The sequence below is a fragment of the Sarcophilus harrisii genome, chromosome 5, assembly GCF_902635505.1.
Source record: "Sarcophilus harrisii chromosome 5, mSarHar1.11, whole genome shotgun sequence".
Taxonomy (NCBI): domain Eukaryota; kingdom Metazoa; phylum Chordata; class Mammalia; order Dasyuromorphia; family Dasyuridae; genus Sarcophilus; species Sarcophilus harrisii.
Window position 1 is genome coordinate 263,696,547 of NC_045430.1, and position 15,025 is coordinate 263,711,571.

The 15,025-nt window shown below is 40.5% G+C and overlaps 1 protein-coding gene across 6 annotated transcripts in view; it reads right to left on the reverse strand.

The window, feature by feature from the left end:
• Positions 1 to 15,025, reverse strand: part of NEK10 (NIMA related kinase 10) — a 214,979-nt gene that overhangs the window by 144,754 nt on the left and 55,200 nt on the right. For all 6 annotated transcript variants that reach the window (XM_031940381.1, XM_031940385.1, XM_031940380.1 and 3 more), the window contains exons 12-19: positions 14,598 to 14,822; positions 9,855 to 9,994; positions 9,446 to 9,507; positions 7,008 to 7,085; positions 2,807 to 2,871; positions 1,546 to 1,648; positions 1,322 to 1,450; positions 668 to 805 (exon numbers count right to left, since the gene is read on the reverse strand). In XM_031940381.1, coding sequence (XP_031796241.1) covers positions 668 to 805; positions 1,322 to 1,450; positions 1,546 to 1,648; positions 2,807 to 2,871; positions 7,008 to 7,085; positions 9,446 to 9,507; positions 9,855 to 9,994; positions 14,598 to 14,822 — 940 coding nt within the window. The remainder of the gene's footprint in view (positions 1 to 667; positions 806 to 1,321; positions 1,451 to 1,545; positions 1,649 to 2,806; positions 2,872 to 7,007; positions 7,086 to 9,445; positions 9,508 to 9,854; positions 9,995 to 14,597; positions 14,823 to 15,025) is intronic.

Genomic DNA, 15,025 nt, shown 5'->3' on the forward strand with positions numbered 1-15,025 from the left:
TGCATTTAACAGAGTTAATAATGTATAATCATAATCATAATAATTGCCAGAATTTAGTCAGCATTTTAAAGTTTGCCAGGCACTTTGTATACATTAACTCCTTGGATTTGAAGTCAAGAAATCTTGAGTTGCCATTCATCCTCACGCACTTAATAGCAGTGATAAAAGTCAAGTAATTGCTCTGGAACTGTTTTCTATTCTGGAGAATGGGGATAATAACTGCAGAGCAGCAGTAAGTGAACAGAAGGCCAGTCCTTCTTGCTTCTATGCCTATCGGTGGTGCGATGGAGGACAAGTTCCTTAACTCTCAGTCAAACCCACCCCCAGGGTTGTAAACCTCAAATAAGAGCCCAGTAATGTGGCATTTCCCAATGGCGAGGTCCCAGTCCCAGTGGCTCTGGCCACATGGACTCTTGGACCTGTGAGCTTAGGGGAGCAATGGAGGGGGCCCCCGGCTGACAGTGGAGCAGGTGGGCCTCCTCATGTTCTCACCCAGCTTCCTTCCCCCAGCACTTGGTGATCCTCAGCAGCTGGGAGGGAGGCCTGCCCCCTGCCCTGGCCAGGTGGGGGCTGCCTACCACACATGGTGCCAGGCCTGGAACTCAGAGCTACTCTACCCATCAAGTTCATTACCAACAGATAGTTTTCCAAACCCAAGCACACTCACCTGCTCCTTGATTATTGTTAGCTCCGAGACAATGTTCTTTACGCTGCTATCTCGATCCTTCTTGTCCTTTCCAAAGGCAGGGTTGTGGAGGTTGACTTCTTTCATGGCTAAAAGGTTTTGCCCACTACGCTTTCTAACCTGTAAAAAGAGAAAGTAGAGGAGGGCTAAGGGCCATGGAGGAGGGGAGACAGTTCACAAAGGTGGTCTCGGGATTAACCAGAGCAGCTCAGTGTGTCTCTGAGCGTTTGCAATTCTCATTCCAAACCCATCTTCAGTGGGATCAGCTAAAAGCATCCACAACCCATTCTGTGGGATGTGGTATCCAGTAGTCTCTGATGTGGAGTGCCGGGCAGACAGCTGTGAAATCACAGGCTTATGGTCACACTTTATTGCAAGAAACATTCAGTCTGCCGTTTGTGAAAACTGATATACAAAAAAATCATGAAAATAAAAATAAAAACTGTCACTCTGAAAACGCTCTGGCCAGCTGAAACAAGCAACTGGGAGCATGGGGGGAGGAAAAGAGGCTCCCATTTTTACCTCATCTATACAACATTCTCAGTGATGAGACTCCCAGGCCCATGAGGTGCCAGCATAGAAACTGATATCCTCACCACTGACTCCCTCCCGATGTCCGGGGAAAGGCAAATTCACCTTATAAACACATCCAAACGCACCGCTCCCGAGGTGGTCTAAAATGGCATAATTGCCTATGTATTTCGTAGGTGCTTTATTCTGATTTATGCTTTCGATGTTTTCGGCAATCTGTTTCAGGTCGTCCTCCTGATCGGAAAAGGAAAGGGAGATGAGCGCCCACAGCGATTCTCCTCCGGGCCACGCTGCCACCGCGCCACAGCATTGCTAAAGCTCTGACTTACCATCAGTGAATTCAACTTTGATACCAGCTCTTCGTAAGCACTGATATCACGCACATAATGTCCTATATCAATGAAGATCTCAAACAAGTCAGTGGGGAATAGTCTATGTAAAAAAAAATACATACATGCTTTATGTAGACCTAATCAGATCAGGGGACTCTTTCTCCCCATATACTGCCTCAGTGTATGAATGTGGACACATAGATTAATCTCTCTGTTATCTATAAAGTAGGAGAAATAATGTCTGTCCCCATTTATTTCCCTCTAAAGCTATATCAGACCAGTTCTGAAAAGGTTTACATCATCAATAGAAAAGATAAAGGGGGCAGCTAGGTGGCGCAGTGGATAAAGCACCGTCCCTGAAGTCAGGAAGACCTGAGTTCAAATCTGGACTCAGACATGTAACACTTCCTAGCTCTGTGATCCTGGACAAGTCACTTAACCCCAATTGCCTCAACAAAATTTTTTTTAAAAATTAACAAGAAAACTTGCTAACTCAATTTAATGCATGAGAATATGATTTTCCCCCAAATCCCTATAATTAATTGGCACCTCTGCTGGAATGCATCTGTCACAGAAGAACAGAGCTAGGGGAAGCTTGGTGATCAATTAGCTCAATGTGCCATTTTACAAATGAATTGACTGAGACCTCCAGATAGGAAGTACCTTGACTGAGCATTCCCACCTAGGAAATAGCAGTCAAAACTAGAATTCAGTATTCAAAACTCCCTCCACGATACCACACTTCCTCTCTCCAATTCGGTCATTTTGAGCAAAGCCCACCAACTCTTTTGATCACTTATACCCATCAAATCATGTCTACATAGAATAATCTAGAGATTATCGAATCCAAAATGTTTACCCCCATTTATTGAGTCAAGTTGATCAGATCAGTTTGAACATTTTTAAATGAATATAACATGTAAAACATAAGACTGTTTATAAATGAAAATGCTTTTGTGTATTTAATTTTTTTTGAAAGAATGTAAAACATCAAAAAATCCTTCTAGTCATGGGCAATTCAGAAACCTTATAGCCATATGGCGGCTTATCTCCATGGTTTCCTAAATGACAGTTATTTATACTTTCCCATAATTAGTTATTTACAAAAGGTAATTTTTCCCAGCTATGTGATGACTGACTTTGGATTTTTTCCTCTGGCATGAAACGAAACCTTCTATTTGAAAACAGGCCCGTAAATAAATTAAAACTGAATGGCAAAAATAACTTTGTTGGCATTTAAAACTCCGTAAACACATACCTTTTAAAGAGAGGTCTATTCCTTTCCATACTGAAGAGAAAGCGCAAGGCTCTAAAAGCATAACACTGTAGAATAAAAGAAAGAACTTTAAAATACTGTCAGGTGATAACCTAAGACTTTAAATCACTGCTGCTAATCCAACTGCCTTAGCTCAGTCCTCCCTCTATGGGACACCTCTGCGGCACTGGCCACCACTGCCATCCTCTCCTTCTTTGAACTCTCTGATCCTTTCCGCTGTTCTCAGCCTCCTTAACAAGACCATCCTCTTCCTCCCTCTCACTAGTAGCGGGCGTCCCCTAAGGCTCTAACCCAGACAAAAACAAGCTTACATTCTCTCTCTCCACCCTCGGGCGATCTTGTCATTTCCAAAGGGTCCCTGTGTGCAGGGGACTCCCAAATCTTGACATGCTGCCCTGATCACTCTGCCAGCTCCACATCTGCATTACCCACCACTTGCTGGGCATTTCCCAATCTCAACTCATCTGAAATGTTGCTCTTTATGTTTCCCCAGAAGCCTCTTTCTCCTTCAGACCTCTCGATTTCTGTTGAGGGCACGGCCATCCTCACAGGCCCACAGCTACCAAATGCTGTCAATTATACCTCCAACAACATTTTTGTAGACCTCCTCCCTTATACTCTTATCACCAAACACCTGGACTTCAATAGCCTCCCTGACTCTAGTCTTCTGCCCATCCCACTCTCCACTCAGATGCCAAATTAATATGTGTCACAGTTTTGACCATGCCCTCTCCATGGCCCCAAAATGATTCATAGCTGCCTAATCTTTATAGGCTGAAATACAAAAACTTTTGCTTACAAAGCCATTCACTTTTTGGCTCCCACCTCCCTTTGCAGTCTTATCTCATATTTCTCTCTTCAGTACAAGTTCTGCTTCTAACAAAATGACCTATAAGTGGTTCCCTATAGATAGAATTCTATATTAAAGATAATAGTAGTATTTATATAGTCTTCTAAGTTTTGCTGAGTGCTTTACAAAAATCTCCTTTCGTCCTTAGAATGAAGCTGCTGTTATTCACCAGGTTCCTTTCCCAGGATCACAGAGCTAATCCAGGCCTGAGCACAATTGGAACTCAGATCTTCCAGATTAATTCCTCCTCCCACAGTCACCCCATTGCCTCATATACATTTCAGAAAGAAGCTCCTGTACTCCCACCTACTCTAATTTTCTCATTCATGAGGCTTATGTTACCATATGTATGTATGTATATAGATATCTCTATAGATATATGCATAAATATATTTGTATATAAACATGTATGCTATATAACTATAGACATACATATATACACACATATATATACATATTGTGTATATGTATATATATATATATATAGAGAGAGAGAGAGAGAGAGAGAGATAAAGACACAGAAAGAAAAGGAAGAGAGACAGAGATAAAGACACAGAGAGAAAGACAGAGAAAGAAACTGAGAAAAACAGAGACAAGAGGAAGAGAGACAGAGAAAGAGACAGAGAGAGAGACAGAGACAGAGACAGAGACAGAGAGAGAGAGAGAGAGAGAGAGAGAGAGAGAGAGTGTGTGTGTCTCTGTCTTCTGGGTTTTGCAGTTTCTACAATATGAAGTTGGCCATTCCCAATCGCCCTTAATTCCACTGCCTTCCCTTTGTTAATTGTCTTCTGCTTATCCTGTGTTGAGCTTGCTTTTCATGTCATCTCCCCATTAGGTTGAAAGCTCCTTGAGGGAAAGTGGTTTCTTCCGTATTTTTTCAAATCTCCAGACTTAACCCTGCTCCCCACCATCCTACCCTTCGGGAGGGTTGAGCTGGAAACCCAACCAAAGAGTACAATATCTGTGAGAAAACAGGATGTCTGAGGTCACACTGACGATGGACGTCGTGCCAATCCCCCCAAAACACACTTGAGCTCCCTGAGCATCTGACAGTATTCTGTACACAAGTGCATGCATTCCCGCAGCCTGTGCTTGCTCTCCAAAAGCTCCCCGACTGACAGAGGAAGGCCGATTACAAAAGGAGCCCCCGTTACATGAAGGACATGAGAAATCTGTCCATCTGCTTCAGTCTCAGGATCATAGGACATCACAGGCAGAAGGACTTGGGGCCATGTGGACAGTGGCCTTCATACAACACACCTGACAAACAGTAACCGTGTCTGGGTTTGAAGATTCCAGGGGAGAACCTCCCATCTCCCAAAGCAGCCCCTTCTATCTGTGAACAGCTTCTTTAAGAGGCAATTTGTCCTTTCTCCTTGTAGCTCCAACGTCTACAGGGAACAGTGTCACAGACCCTTAATTAATGCTGATTGATCAAACTGAAACTTGACTATGTAATTTCCACCCACGAATTTGTGTGTTATCCCAGGAAAATGTCAAAGGAGCTTTGTTTTGTTTTGTTTGCTAAAAAGCTACAATCTCATTAATTCTCTGCCTTCAGGTTGGGAGGTAGCTAGATATCCCTTCCAACTAAGCAAGTCCATAATGTTTATTCTCTGGTTAATCTTATGGAGAAAAAAATTGCTTTTCCATGTTTTCCCCCCAGTGGTAATATGTGGCTGTGAGAATTGGGACCATGAGGAAAGCCAAGAACTGCAGAACAGATACTTTTGAACCATGGTGCCGGAGAAAATTTTTTCGAGTCCCTTGGACAGCAAGGAGATCAAATCAGTCAATATTTAAAAGAAATTAATTCAGACCATTCCCCAGAAGGTACAATACTGAAGCTGAAGCTTAAATCCTTTGGCCACATAATGAAAAGTCACACTGATTTGGGGGAAGATGGAAGGCAAAAAGAGAAGAGGAAGGCAGAGGATGAGGTGGATGGAGAGTGTCATGGAAACAAGGAACATGTACTTGGATGGCCTTCGAGAGATGGGGGAGAACAGAAGGGCCTGGCATGCAATGGACCATGAAGTCACTCAGAGGCAGATACACCTGAACGACAACAAAAAAGGTCTGCTGAAGATGGAGAACAAACCTTCGGTGGCTATTTTTAAGGTGGTCCACATTTCAGCATAAAGCCTTTTTTTTTTTTTTTTTTTAATAATTTCCAGGTTTTTATCTCAGTTCTTCTCCTACCTGATTCTCGGCTACTGGTGCTCTCCCTTCGACGCTTTGTTGATATTTGTATTTTTCTTCCTTTGTTTTTATTCTGAATATGCTTTTGTGCACACTTGTTTTCTCCTTTGTGAGAACCTGAGTAGGGATTATTCAATTTCTCTGTACTTGTATGCCCAATGCTTAGCACAGTGCCCAGCAAACAGTAGGCCTTTAATAAATGCTTGCTGACTGACTAACAGACCTTTCTCAATCTCCTTGCTGATTCATCATCCATATTAATACCCCCTGACTGGGAGGGCTCCCCCTGACCCCATGCTTGGCTTCTTTCCCTTCCCTCTTGACATTCTCATTAGATGCTATGGGTTTCATTACTGTCTCTAAATCCAGCCCTACTCTCTCTCCTGAGCTCCAGTACTGCATCATCTATGGTCTCCCAGACATTTCAAACTGCGTTCCCTAGAAATAATCCAAGCTCAGCAGGAGTTAAGTAAATCTCACTCTCATTCTCCCCAAATCTCTCCTTATTTCCAGGCTGCTCTAGGTAACACAAAGTAATACCATTCTGCCAGCTGCCTAATTTTCAAACTCAGGTTTCTCCTCTGCTCCTCAGGCTACATGTTCCACTCAGCTGTCCAATTGATCTGACCCTATCATTCCCCTACTCAATAACTCACAGGGCTTCCTATTTCCTCTAGGGAACCTCTCGGTTCCTATTTGGCTTTCTCCAGGCACGGCTCCCCTTCCCACACTTCCAGTTCTAGACAACTTGTCCCTCTTGACACTCTTCTCATCCAATACTCGATCTCTCGCCTCTGTGTCTCTGACCTAGGCAGCCCCAGGCCTGAAATGTACTTCCCTCTCCTCACCAAACGTCTACCTCACAGACTCCCTAGCACCCACGGCCTGCTACAAGAAGCTTCTCCTGATCTGCCCAACTGTGAGCACTCTCCTCCCCTAAACTACCCTGTGTATATTCTGCAAATGTTTTCTTAAACAAATGCTGCTTTCCCCAAAAGACTGAAAACTCTTTAAGAATAAGGGCTGTTCCATTTTTGTCAGAATCCCGACCACAGTACGTGGCTGAGAGTAGACACATAATAAATACTTTGCTGTTCAATTCATCCATTCATTCATTCATTCATTCATTACCTGCAATAAATGAGTTTTTGCTGCATTCTTTTGTTTGTTTGGTAAAATTAACTTTGCTATTATATATACACCATTTTCCTGCAAGAAAAAAGTCAAATAACATTATCAGATGCTGGTGATAATGAGATAAGAGATGAATATGTAATCATGTATAGCTACAACCTAATAAATTAACTTATTCAACAATTGAAGTATCCACAACTTTCAGTTATTATTCCTTCCATAATGCAGACTATAATACCTCTAACTAATCACTAACAGGTGCTCAAGACATTCCACTCTCTGCTAGTAACTTGGTGCGTGAACTTCTCCTGTACTGAGTGACGGTGGATGGGAGGAAGGAGTGTGATGATTCAAATGTCCCTTAATAACTTTCCACTCCATCTCGGCATGTAAAATTAATACCAATTTTAAAATCAGAAAAGCCTAGTAAATCAACTTTAAATAAAGATTATAGGAAACTACATAGCCAGAAACCAAGACAGTATCTTCACAAAACACAAATCAATACATTGCTAAAGAATTATAATCAATGAATGCTGAAACAAATATTAATGTGATTCTGTTAATTTCAAAAAAAAGTTACGTTCATAAATATCATATAACTGGTAAAAATATATTTTAAATGAATTCCAATATGTATGTAAACTTGGAAGGGTCATTTTTTTTAAAAGGAAATTTTTATGCTCCCACTGAATGGGATTAAAAATTTTCATATAGTTTATAGATTCATAGATATAAAATACTCATTATTTACATATTAGATCTATGACATATTATATATGTATGTAATCTATAAAATATAAGCATATTATATGCTTATGTTTTATATATTAATATATTAGCATTTATCTATTATATCTAATATATAAAATAATGTGGCTTTATTTTAAAATAAATGAATTAAGGTATTTTTTAAACTGATTTTATAATTAAGAAAATAATTACTGCATGTCTTTCAAAAAATAAAACAACACATTGCTATCTTTATCCTTAGTTGCTTAACAAATTCAAAGAGAATATACAGTGATCTGGGCTGCTAGTTAGAGGGCTCTAACGGTCCCATTTGGCCCTTTTTGGTCTTGCTCCTGATTAGTTTGCAGGACAATCAGAAGACATTAGGATGCTTAAAAGGAATCCCTTCCTTATAATATTAACCACCTTTGCATCCCAAAGTAACTGGACAGGATTCTGATCCAAAGGGATGTTAGCAGGTTGGGTCAGGATTAGTATTACATCATAATGCCAGGAGATGGTAGCAAAGAGCAACAGAGGAAGCGTTTCCTTGAATCAGTCTAAGAGCCCATCCATTAACTTCCCAGCAGGAATCACGCTTTCCTGTCACAGGTGCAAAGATGCAGATACTGGTGGCTTGCCATTTTCTTCTCCAGCTCATTTTTCAGGTGAGGAAACTGAGGCAGACAGGGGTGCAGTGACTTGCTCAGGGTCACATGCTAAGTGTCTGAGGCTGCATTTGAACTCAGCCTTCTGGATTCTGGGCTCGACCCTCTCTCTATCCACTGTTCCACCTAGCTGCTCCTTATTGGGCCATACTAATTATTTAAGCATCTTTTTGTTTTTATCTAATGTGTCCTGAAAGGTGTCTGTTAAAAAGAAACTAGTCCATTGGGGCCCAAAAGCCATGGTTTGGGGTAGATATCCACCCATAAATCCTGGTAGCTTTCCAGGTAATCAACATGTACTGGGGGTGGGGGAGGTGTAGTTGTCACAATGCAAGACAAATTTGTCAATGTCACTGAAATGTAATTTGCTCAGTGAGAATTTGGCTTTTCATTTGTACGGGACCACTGGGGATATTTTCCTTACCAAATCATTCCACTTTTTGAGGGAGAATATTCGCTAAATTAATTTTAATAAGTTAATGGTAAATTCCTGCAAGGAAATGTTTTTTTTTCCCAACCTAAAAAAGTCAAATAGCACAAATATTATCTGGAGCTGTAATTCTGGGACAGTATTTACTTTTAACAAGTGCCACATTGGTGACAGTAAAAGTCAATCTACTTCACCCTGTTCAACACATAAGCACAACATTGTTACCACAGATATTAGTGTACTCTGCAAAATACAGCTGCAACTAACATTACAGACTTACTTTCTAAACAGTCCTTGCACGTGCATAATTCTGACTAAAATAACTTGGAAAAATGTATGAGGAAAATGCAATGAGTTGTTCTATAATGCCGGTTCAAACAGCAGGGAGGGAAGAATGATTCATCAGATGAAACTGCTTCTTCTCTTTGGTGTCTGTCAAGGGTGTATTTATTTTTCTAAATAAAATCCATTGGAAGCTAATGGGTGCTGTTGAATGTGTGGGGCAGCGAATATGGAAATGACTGCGTAAATAGCATCAATGTATCCTCAAATCTGTGAAATGTGTAAAAACCAGCCTCCCATCTCCCGATTTAGAAGACCCCTACCTGTACAACCTGGTGAGCATTTGTGTCATTAAGCACCAGTTCAGTAAGAGCGGCACAGCAGGCTGTAAGGAAGAAGACCGCAGAGACTGAATATGCAGAAAGGGTTACCAGCATCATGACTCACATTTTATTACCGACAGCCAAAAACTCTTCACCAAAGTCATTTTATCCCAACCCCAAATTTTAGATTGGAAACTGCTCTGCCTGCAATTCATAACTCGAGCACAGCCTTTCCCCGCCCCCTCCTCTCCTGGTGGCCTTTTCCCCAAGTGACCCCATATTTATGTCACCGGGTATTTATTAGCATGCATTCTGCACATACTTAGGCATACTGCCCCAGCAGTGTGTGAACTCCTCACTATGTATGAAATGATATGAAACAATAATTGTTTCATTGATTTGTTTGTACCTGATTGAAGAGAAAAGGTATTTTCTTGTATTTCTTGAGGGCTTAAATCTTCTGACAATCGAAGCTGTTGTATTCTTCCTGCTGCATTTGCACTAGACAGACTTCCAATGGAAGAACGATCAGAAACTAAATTTCTGTCTCTGAAAAACAGAATGCAAATATGAGCAGAGGAGTACAATTGCATCGACTCACTATTTACAAAACTGTTTGGCCAAACCGTAAAGATTCACATGGACTGAGCACTAAGAAGTGAGCAGAACCAGGAAAATGATGCAAACCCTAATAGTAATATTACATGATGAACAACGGTGAAGGACTGAACTAGTCTCCGCAATATAATGATCTAAGAAAATCCCAAAGGACTCATGATGAAAAATGCTACCTGCCTCCAGAGAATGTCTGAATATAGACTACGGCATACTCTTTTTCACCGTCTTTCTTCCTTTTTTTCCTGTCTGTGTTCTTTCACAAAACTACCAATATGGAAAAGTTTCATATGACCGCATATATATATATATATATATATATATATATATATATATATATATATATATATATAAAACCTAGGTCAGACTATTAACTGTCTCAGGGAGGAGGGAAAGAGAAGAAAGAAGGATAGAACCTGGACTCAAAATATAAAAATAAAAAGTTAAAATTAGTTTCACATGTAATTGGGAAAAAATAAAATATTTTTTAAAGGCCTGTTCAAGAGTTAAAATTTGTTTTTACATGTAAATGGAGGAAAATAAAATACTATTTTTAAAAAAAGAAACTTCAAATGTTTAAAATTGTTTTTACATGTAACTGAGGAAAAGCAAAATATTATTTTAAAAATAAAAGAAATGGTTCAGAACTGCTGTCCACCATTCTTCATCCTGGCCAGCTTCATTTAATCAAGAAGTATTTAATCAAGGAACAATTCTGATCTACCACCTCTCCTTTGACTTGAAAGGGAAGATTGAAGTCATCTGGTTCAAGGGTGGCTAGTTTTATATCCCCATTCCTTCTCTGTCAAGGGAGGATTACTCTCCTATGTCCCTGTGAATTACTCTCCCCCCCAACCCTATGCCTATTCCTTCTGGAAGCCTGATTAATACTGTTCTTGCTTATCCCCTTCCTCGCATCTACTTTCAATCTCCCCTATTCCTTTGGTACCATTCTTTCAAATAGGAATCCATATTCCTCATACTGAAGGAAACAACCCCTTCATTGGATCTCTTTATTCACTATCTACTTCTCTCTCCTTATTACCAAACTTCTCAAATAACATGCCCTTTCTCCATTTCCTCACCACTCATTTCCTTTTTAATTCTGTTATTTGCTGTCCACCTCCTCCTTCTACAGAACTGCACTAATTAGGCCAGCAACTCCCAAATCAAGAAAAGTCTGTTCTCAGCCCACACTCTTCTTGACCTCTTTACCACAGCCCTCCTCCTTCCCAAAGTTTCTCCTTTTCACCATTGGTACTTTCCTTTTCTCTCACATGTGACTATCCACTCTCTGCTTCCGATTACTCATCACCTGGTCAATTCTTGGCTCTCTTGTTAGATTCCTCATGGTCTTTGGACCAGTGAAATGATCCTTTCTGAAAGGTCACTAATTACTTCTATGATGCTGAGTTTCTGGATCCAACCACTCACCAGTTACCATTCAAGTTAAACTCACATGTCATTTTAAACTCACATGTCATTAGGACATGTCTACTTGGATGTCACTGAAACAAAGCCAACACAAACCCGCCATCTTCCCCTCACAACTGCATTTACACTTACCATAAAGCCACCAACACTCTCAATGGCAAAAGCTGACGTTCATTTTTCTCTTCTCCTTCTCACCTTTGTTACTTTTGAGATTGCTGACTACCTTCTCCTCCAGGACTCTTGTCTCTTTGGGTTTCCCTGACACTGCTCTCTCCTCAGTCTCCTACCTCATTGACTGCTTCTTCTCGGGCTCCTTGATGGGATTTCTGTCTATGTGATATTCCCCACCTGTGGATATTCCTAAGTTCTCTCTTCTAGGTCCCCCCACTCTTCTCTATTTATTATACTCTCATCAGCTCCCATGGATTTATCATCCTTATCTGACAGCTCACGGATACAATTATCCAGCCCCAATGTCTCCCCTCAGTTTTACTCTCACGTCACTAGTTGCCTATTGGACATTTCAAACTGGATGTTCTGGAGATATCTCAAATGTAACAGGTCTATAACAGAGTTCATTGCCTTTCCTTTTATTAAATAAATATTTTACAAATTTGAGGTATAAAGTCCAGGTCCCCTACATGAAATGTACCTAAAAACAGAGGAAGTCTACTGTTTAGAAAAAGGCAGAAAAAGAAAATCCCTGTTTTGAATTCAACTTAACACTATACACAAAAAGAGGATCAAGATGAGCCTTCTAAGCCACCAAAGGCAGTCCACCTTCTATACAATGAATGAACATTAAAAAATCAAGTTGAATGTAAGAAATTAATTCAAAAAATATGCTGAAAAAGGGGCCACATTTTACATAAATTATTGAAAACAGCAAAATTCAAAATGGCACTAGTTAACATCACAACAACTCTGAATGAAATATAATACAATAATTCAAACAAACAAGAATCTGCAAAGAAATGTAATTTCATTTTCTTTTTTCCCAAGAAACATTAGCCAAATCACTACAGTAGATCTAAATTCTGTCTGTATATCTTAAGATACTCTTTCAGAGACTATTTTATATCATCTGATTTCTTAATATACCCAGGGAGAATAGAGTCTTGAGTAGTATTGATTTACCAGCATCCAATCATCTCGGTATTGATGAGCTGCCTAAGTTAAATTAACAAGAGTTTTAGGGGCTGTGGGATCATAAGCAGAAAGGCTTTCAAGAAGAAATACTGTTAGTTAACTATGAATTATTATGCCGTGGCCACACAATATGCTTTATAATAATAATAGTTAATAGTACTCTCCTGAAGGTAAGAGTGGAAATGATTTTATTAAATGTTTGCCGAATTGAATTATTGAGTACTCTGATCTACCCAAATGCAAATTATAGGAGCCATACGATAATGTATTTCAAGAGAATTCCAATTTGACTCTCATAACAAATTGTTCTGCCCCACTATCATAGTTTATAGGGTCATTGAATTCTTTAATAGACGTACAGCTTAAAAAATGTCTAATATAGCATTCATATTTTTATAACATGAGAATTATAATGGAAAAATGATTAAAGATCTTCCATTTACAGGTAATGTATCTATGGTGGGTAAAGCATCTTAGGGTCTTTGAATTTCACCAATACATAATTGATGACAGGATCTTTTGGACTGACATGCATAAGGTAATATGTATTAGCAATTTATTCAATGTTGATAAGCTAGATACTTAGAAATCTCTTCTAAAAAGAGATAAATTTCGATGATTCCTCATATAAAAACACAATAATTATAGGAAAAGGATTATTTTTAATATAGCAGGATACCATAAAAATGTCACTCTTCACACAGACCGAGTAAGATAACTCATAGATCAAATAACTTTCACCAGCGGATCAAGGCAGTAGGTAAAAAAGAGCTGCGTGCCGGTGACGTGGCACCCTCTGAGGAAGTTATATTCCTCTCTCTCTTAAAGCTGGGATTACAAAGATTTCACATCTTATTTCTACGAGAAGATTTCCATTAAGAGATAGCTCTGAAAATCCAAAAACGGGGTCGAAAGGTGAGAGCTGCAAGGGCCCCCAAGTTGCCAGCTAGTCCAAAACCATACCTGAAAAAAAGCTTCTGACTGCATATATTTGAAGGATAGTCAGCCAACCTCGGCGCAAAGATCTCCAACGTGACCAGACCATTCCTTCTGAGGATAGCACTATTTACTACAAAATTGTTCCTCCTGGCATCAAGCCAATATTTGAGCTCTGTGATTTTCTGGGAATCATTTAATCTGTTCTGCACTCTGGGTCTAAGATGGGAAGCCTAATCCCTATTCAGATACTATTCCCTACTTCTACCCCAAGTCTTCTCCTGACTAAATATTCCCATTTCTTTCAATCAGTCCTCTTATGCAAAGAACTAAAGGTCCTTCACACCTGGGCTGTTGGCATCTGAAGCCTCTGTAAGCTTATCTGTGTCCTTCCTAAACTGGGATACCTGGAACCGATCATAATCCTTCAGAAGGAATCTCACCAAGGCAAAAACTATCACCGCCTTGTTATTAGAAGCTCTGTTTCAATTTGTGCAGTCTAAAAGTATATTCTTGTCATTACTACTGTTGCATTTTCAGCCATATCTCACTCTCAGTGACTATATTTGGGGTTTTCTTGGCAAGGATCCCAGAGTGTTTGCCGTTTCCTTCTACAATTCATTTTATCGAGGAGGAAACTGAGGTAAAAAGTGTCGATGGCCAGAGTTCTGACTCCAGTCCTGGTGCTCTACCCACTGCTCCACTTGGCTTTGTGGTCGCCAGACCAAACTGCTGACTTACAGTGACCTTGCAGCCAAATCTTTTCTGCCATCTGCTAAGGAGCTGATTTCTTGCATCCAAATGGACTACTACCCTTCACCCTATTACATCAAGATGTCGAGAGACTCTTAATCCCCGCCACCATCCGGTGGGTCAGTGGCAGGCCTGACGTGCAGTCTCTGAGAGAGTCGCAATTCTGCTCGATGCAAGGTCAAAGCAGGAAGCCAGAGGATGGATACCAGGGACACCCAGGGGACAGCACCTGGATGCCCGGGGGCAGTGGGCCAGCTGGACCTACCCCTGGAGGATGTGCAGGAGCTGCTTGATGCCTCCCCACGTGCGGATCTCCACACTGGTCTCGGGGTCCTCGCACACCTGGACCAGAATCCACACCACGCTCCACAGCAGCTTCAGGTGGTCCGAATGCAGCAGACTGAGCAGGATGGGGATGCCCTCATACACCTTCACCTGTTCCTTCACTTGAGATTCAGCGCAAAGGAGGCGCAGCAGCTCTGCAGTTAGTCTGAAAGGAGAGATGGCACATGCTGAGAACCAAAGGGAAAGCACCCGCCACCCATCAAATTACAATCTAGTCATGGCTGTGATCCATTACCACATAAGCACACAATTACTGGAGCATTTCCCACTAGGATGCATTATCAAGAAATTACATCATCTCAGTAACAGATTTCTTTAGTGGTTTATCCTCAAACAAAAAATATATAT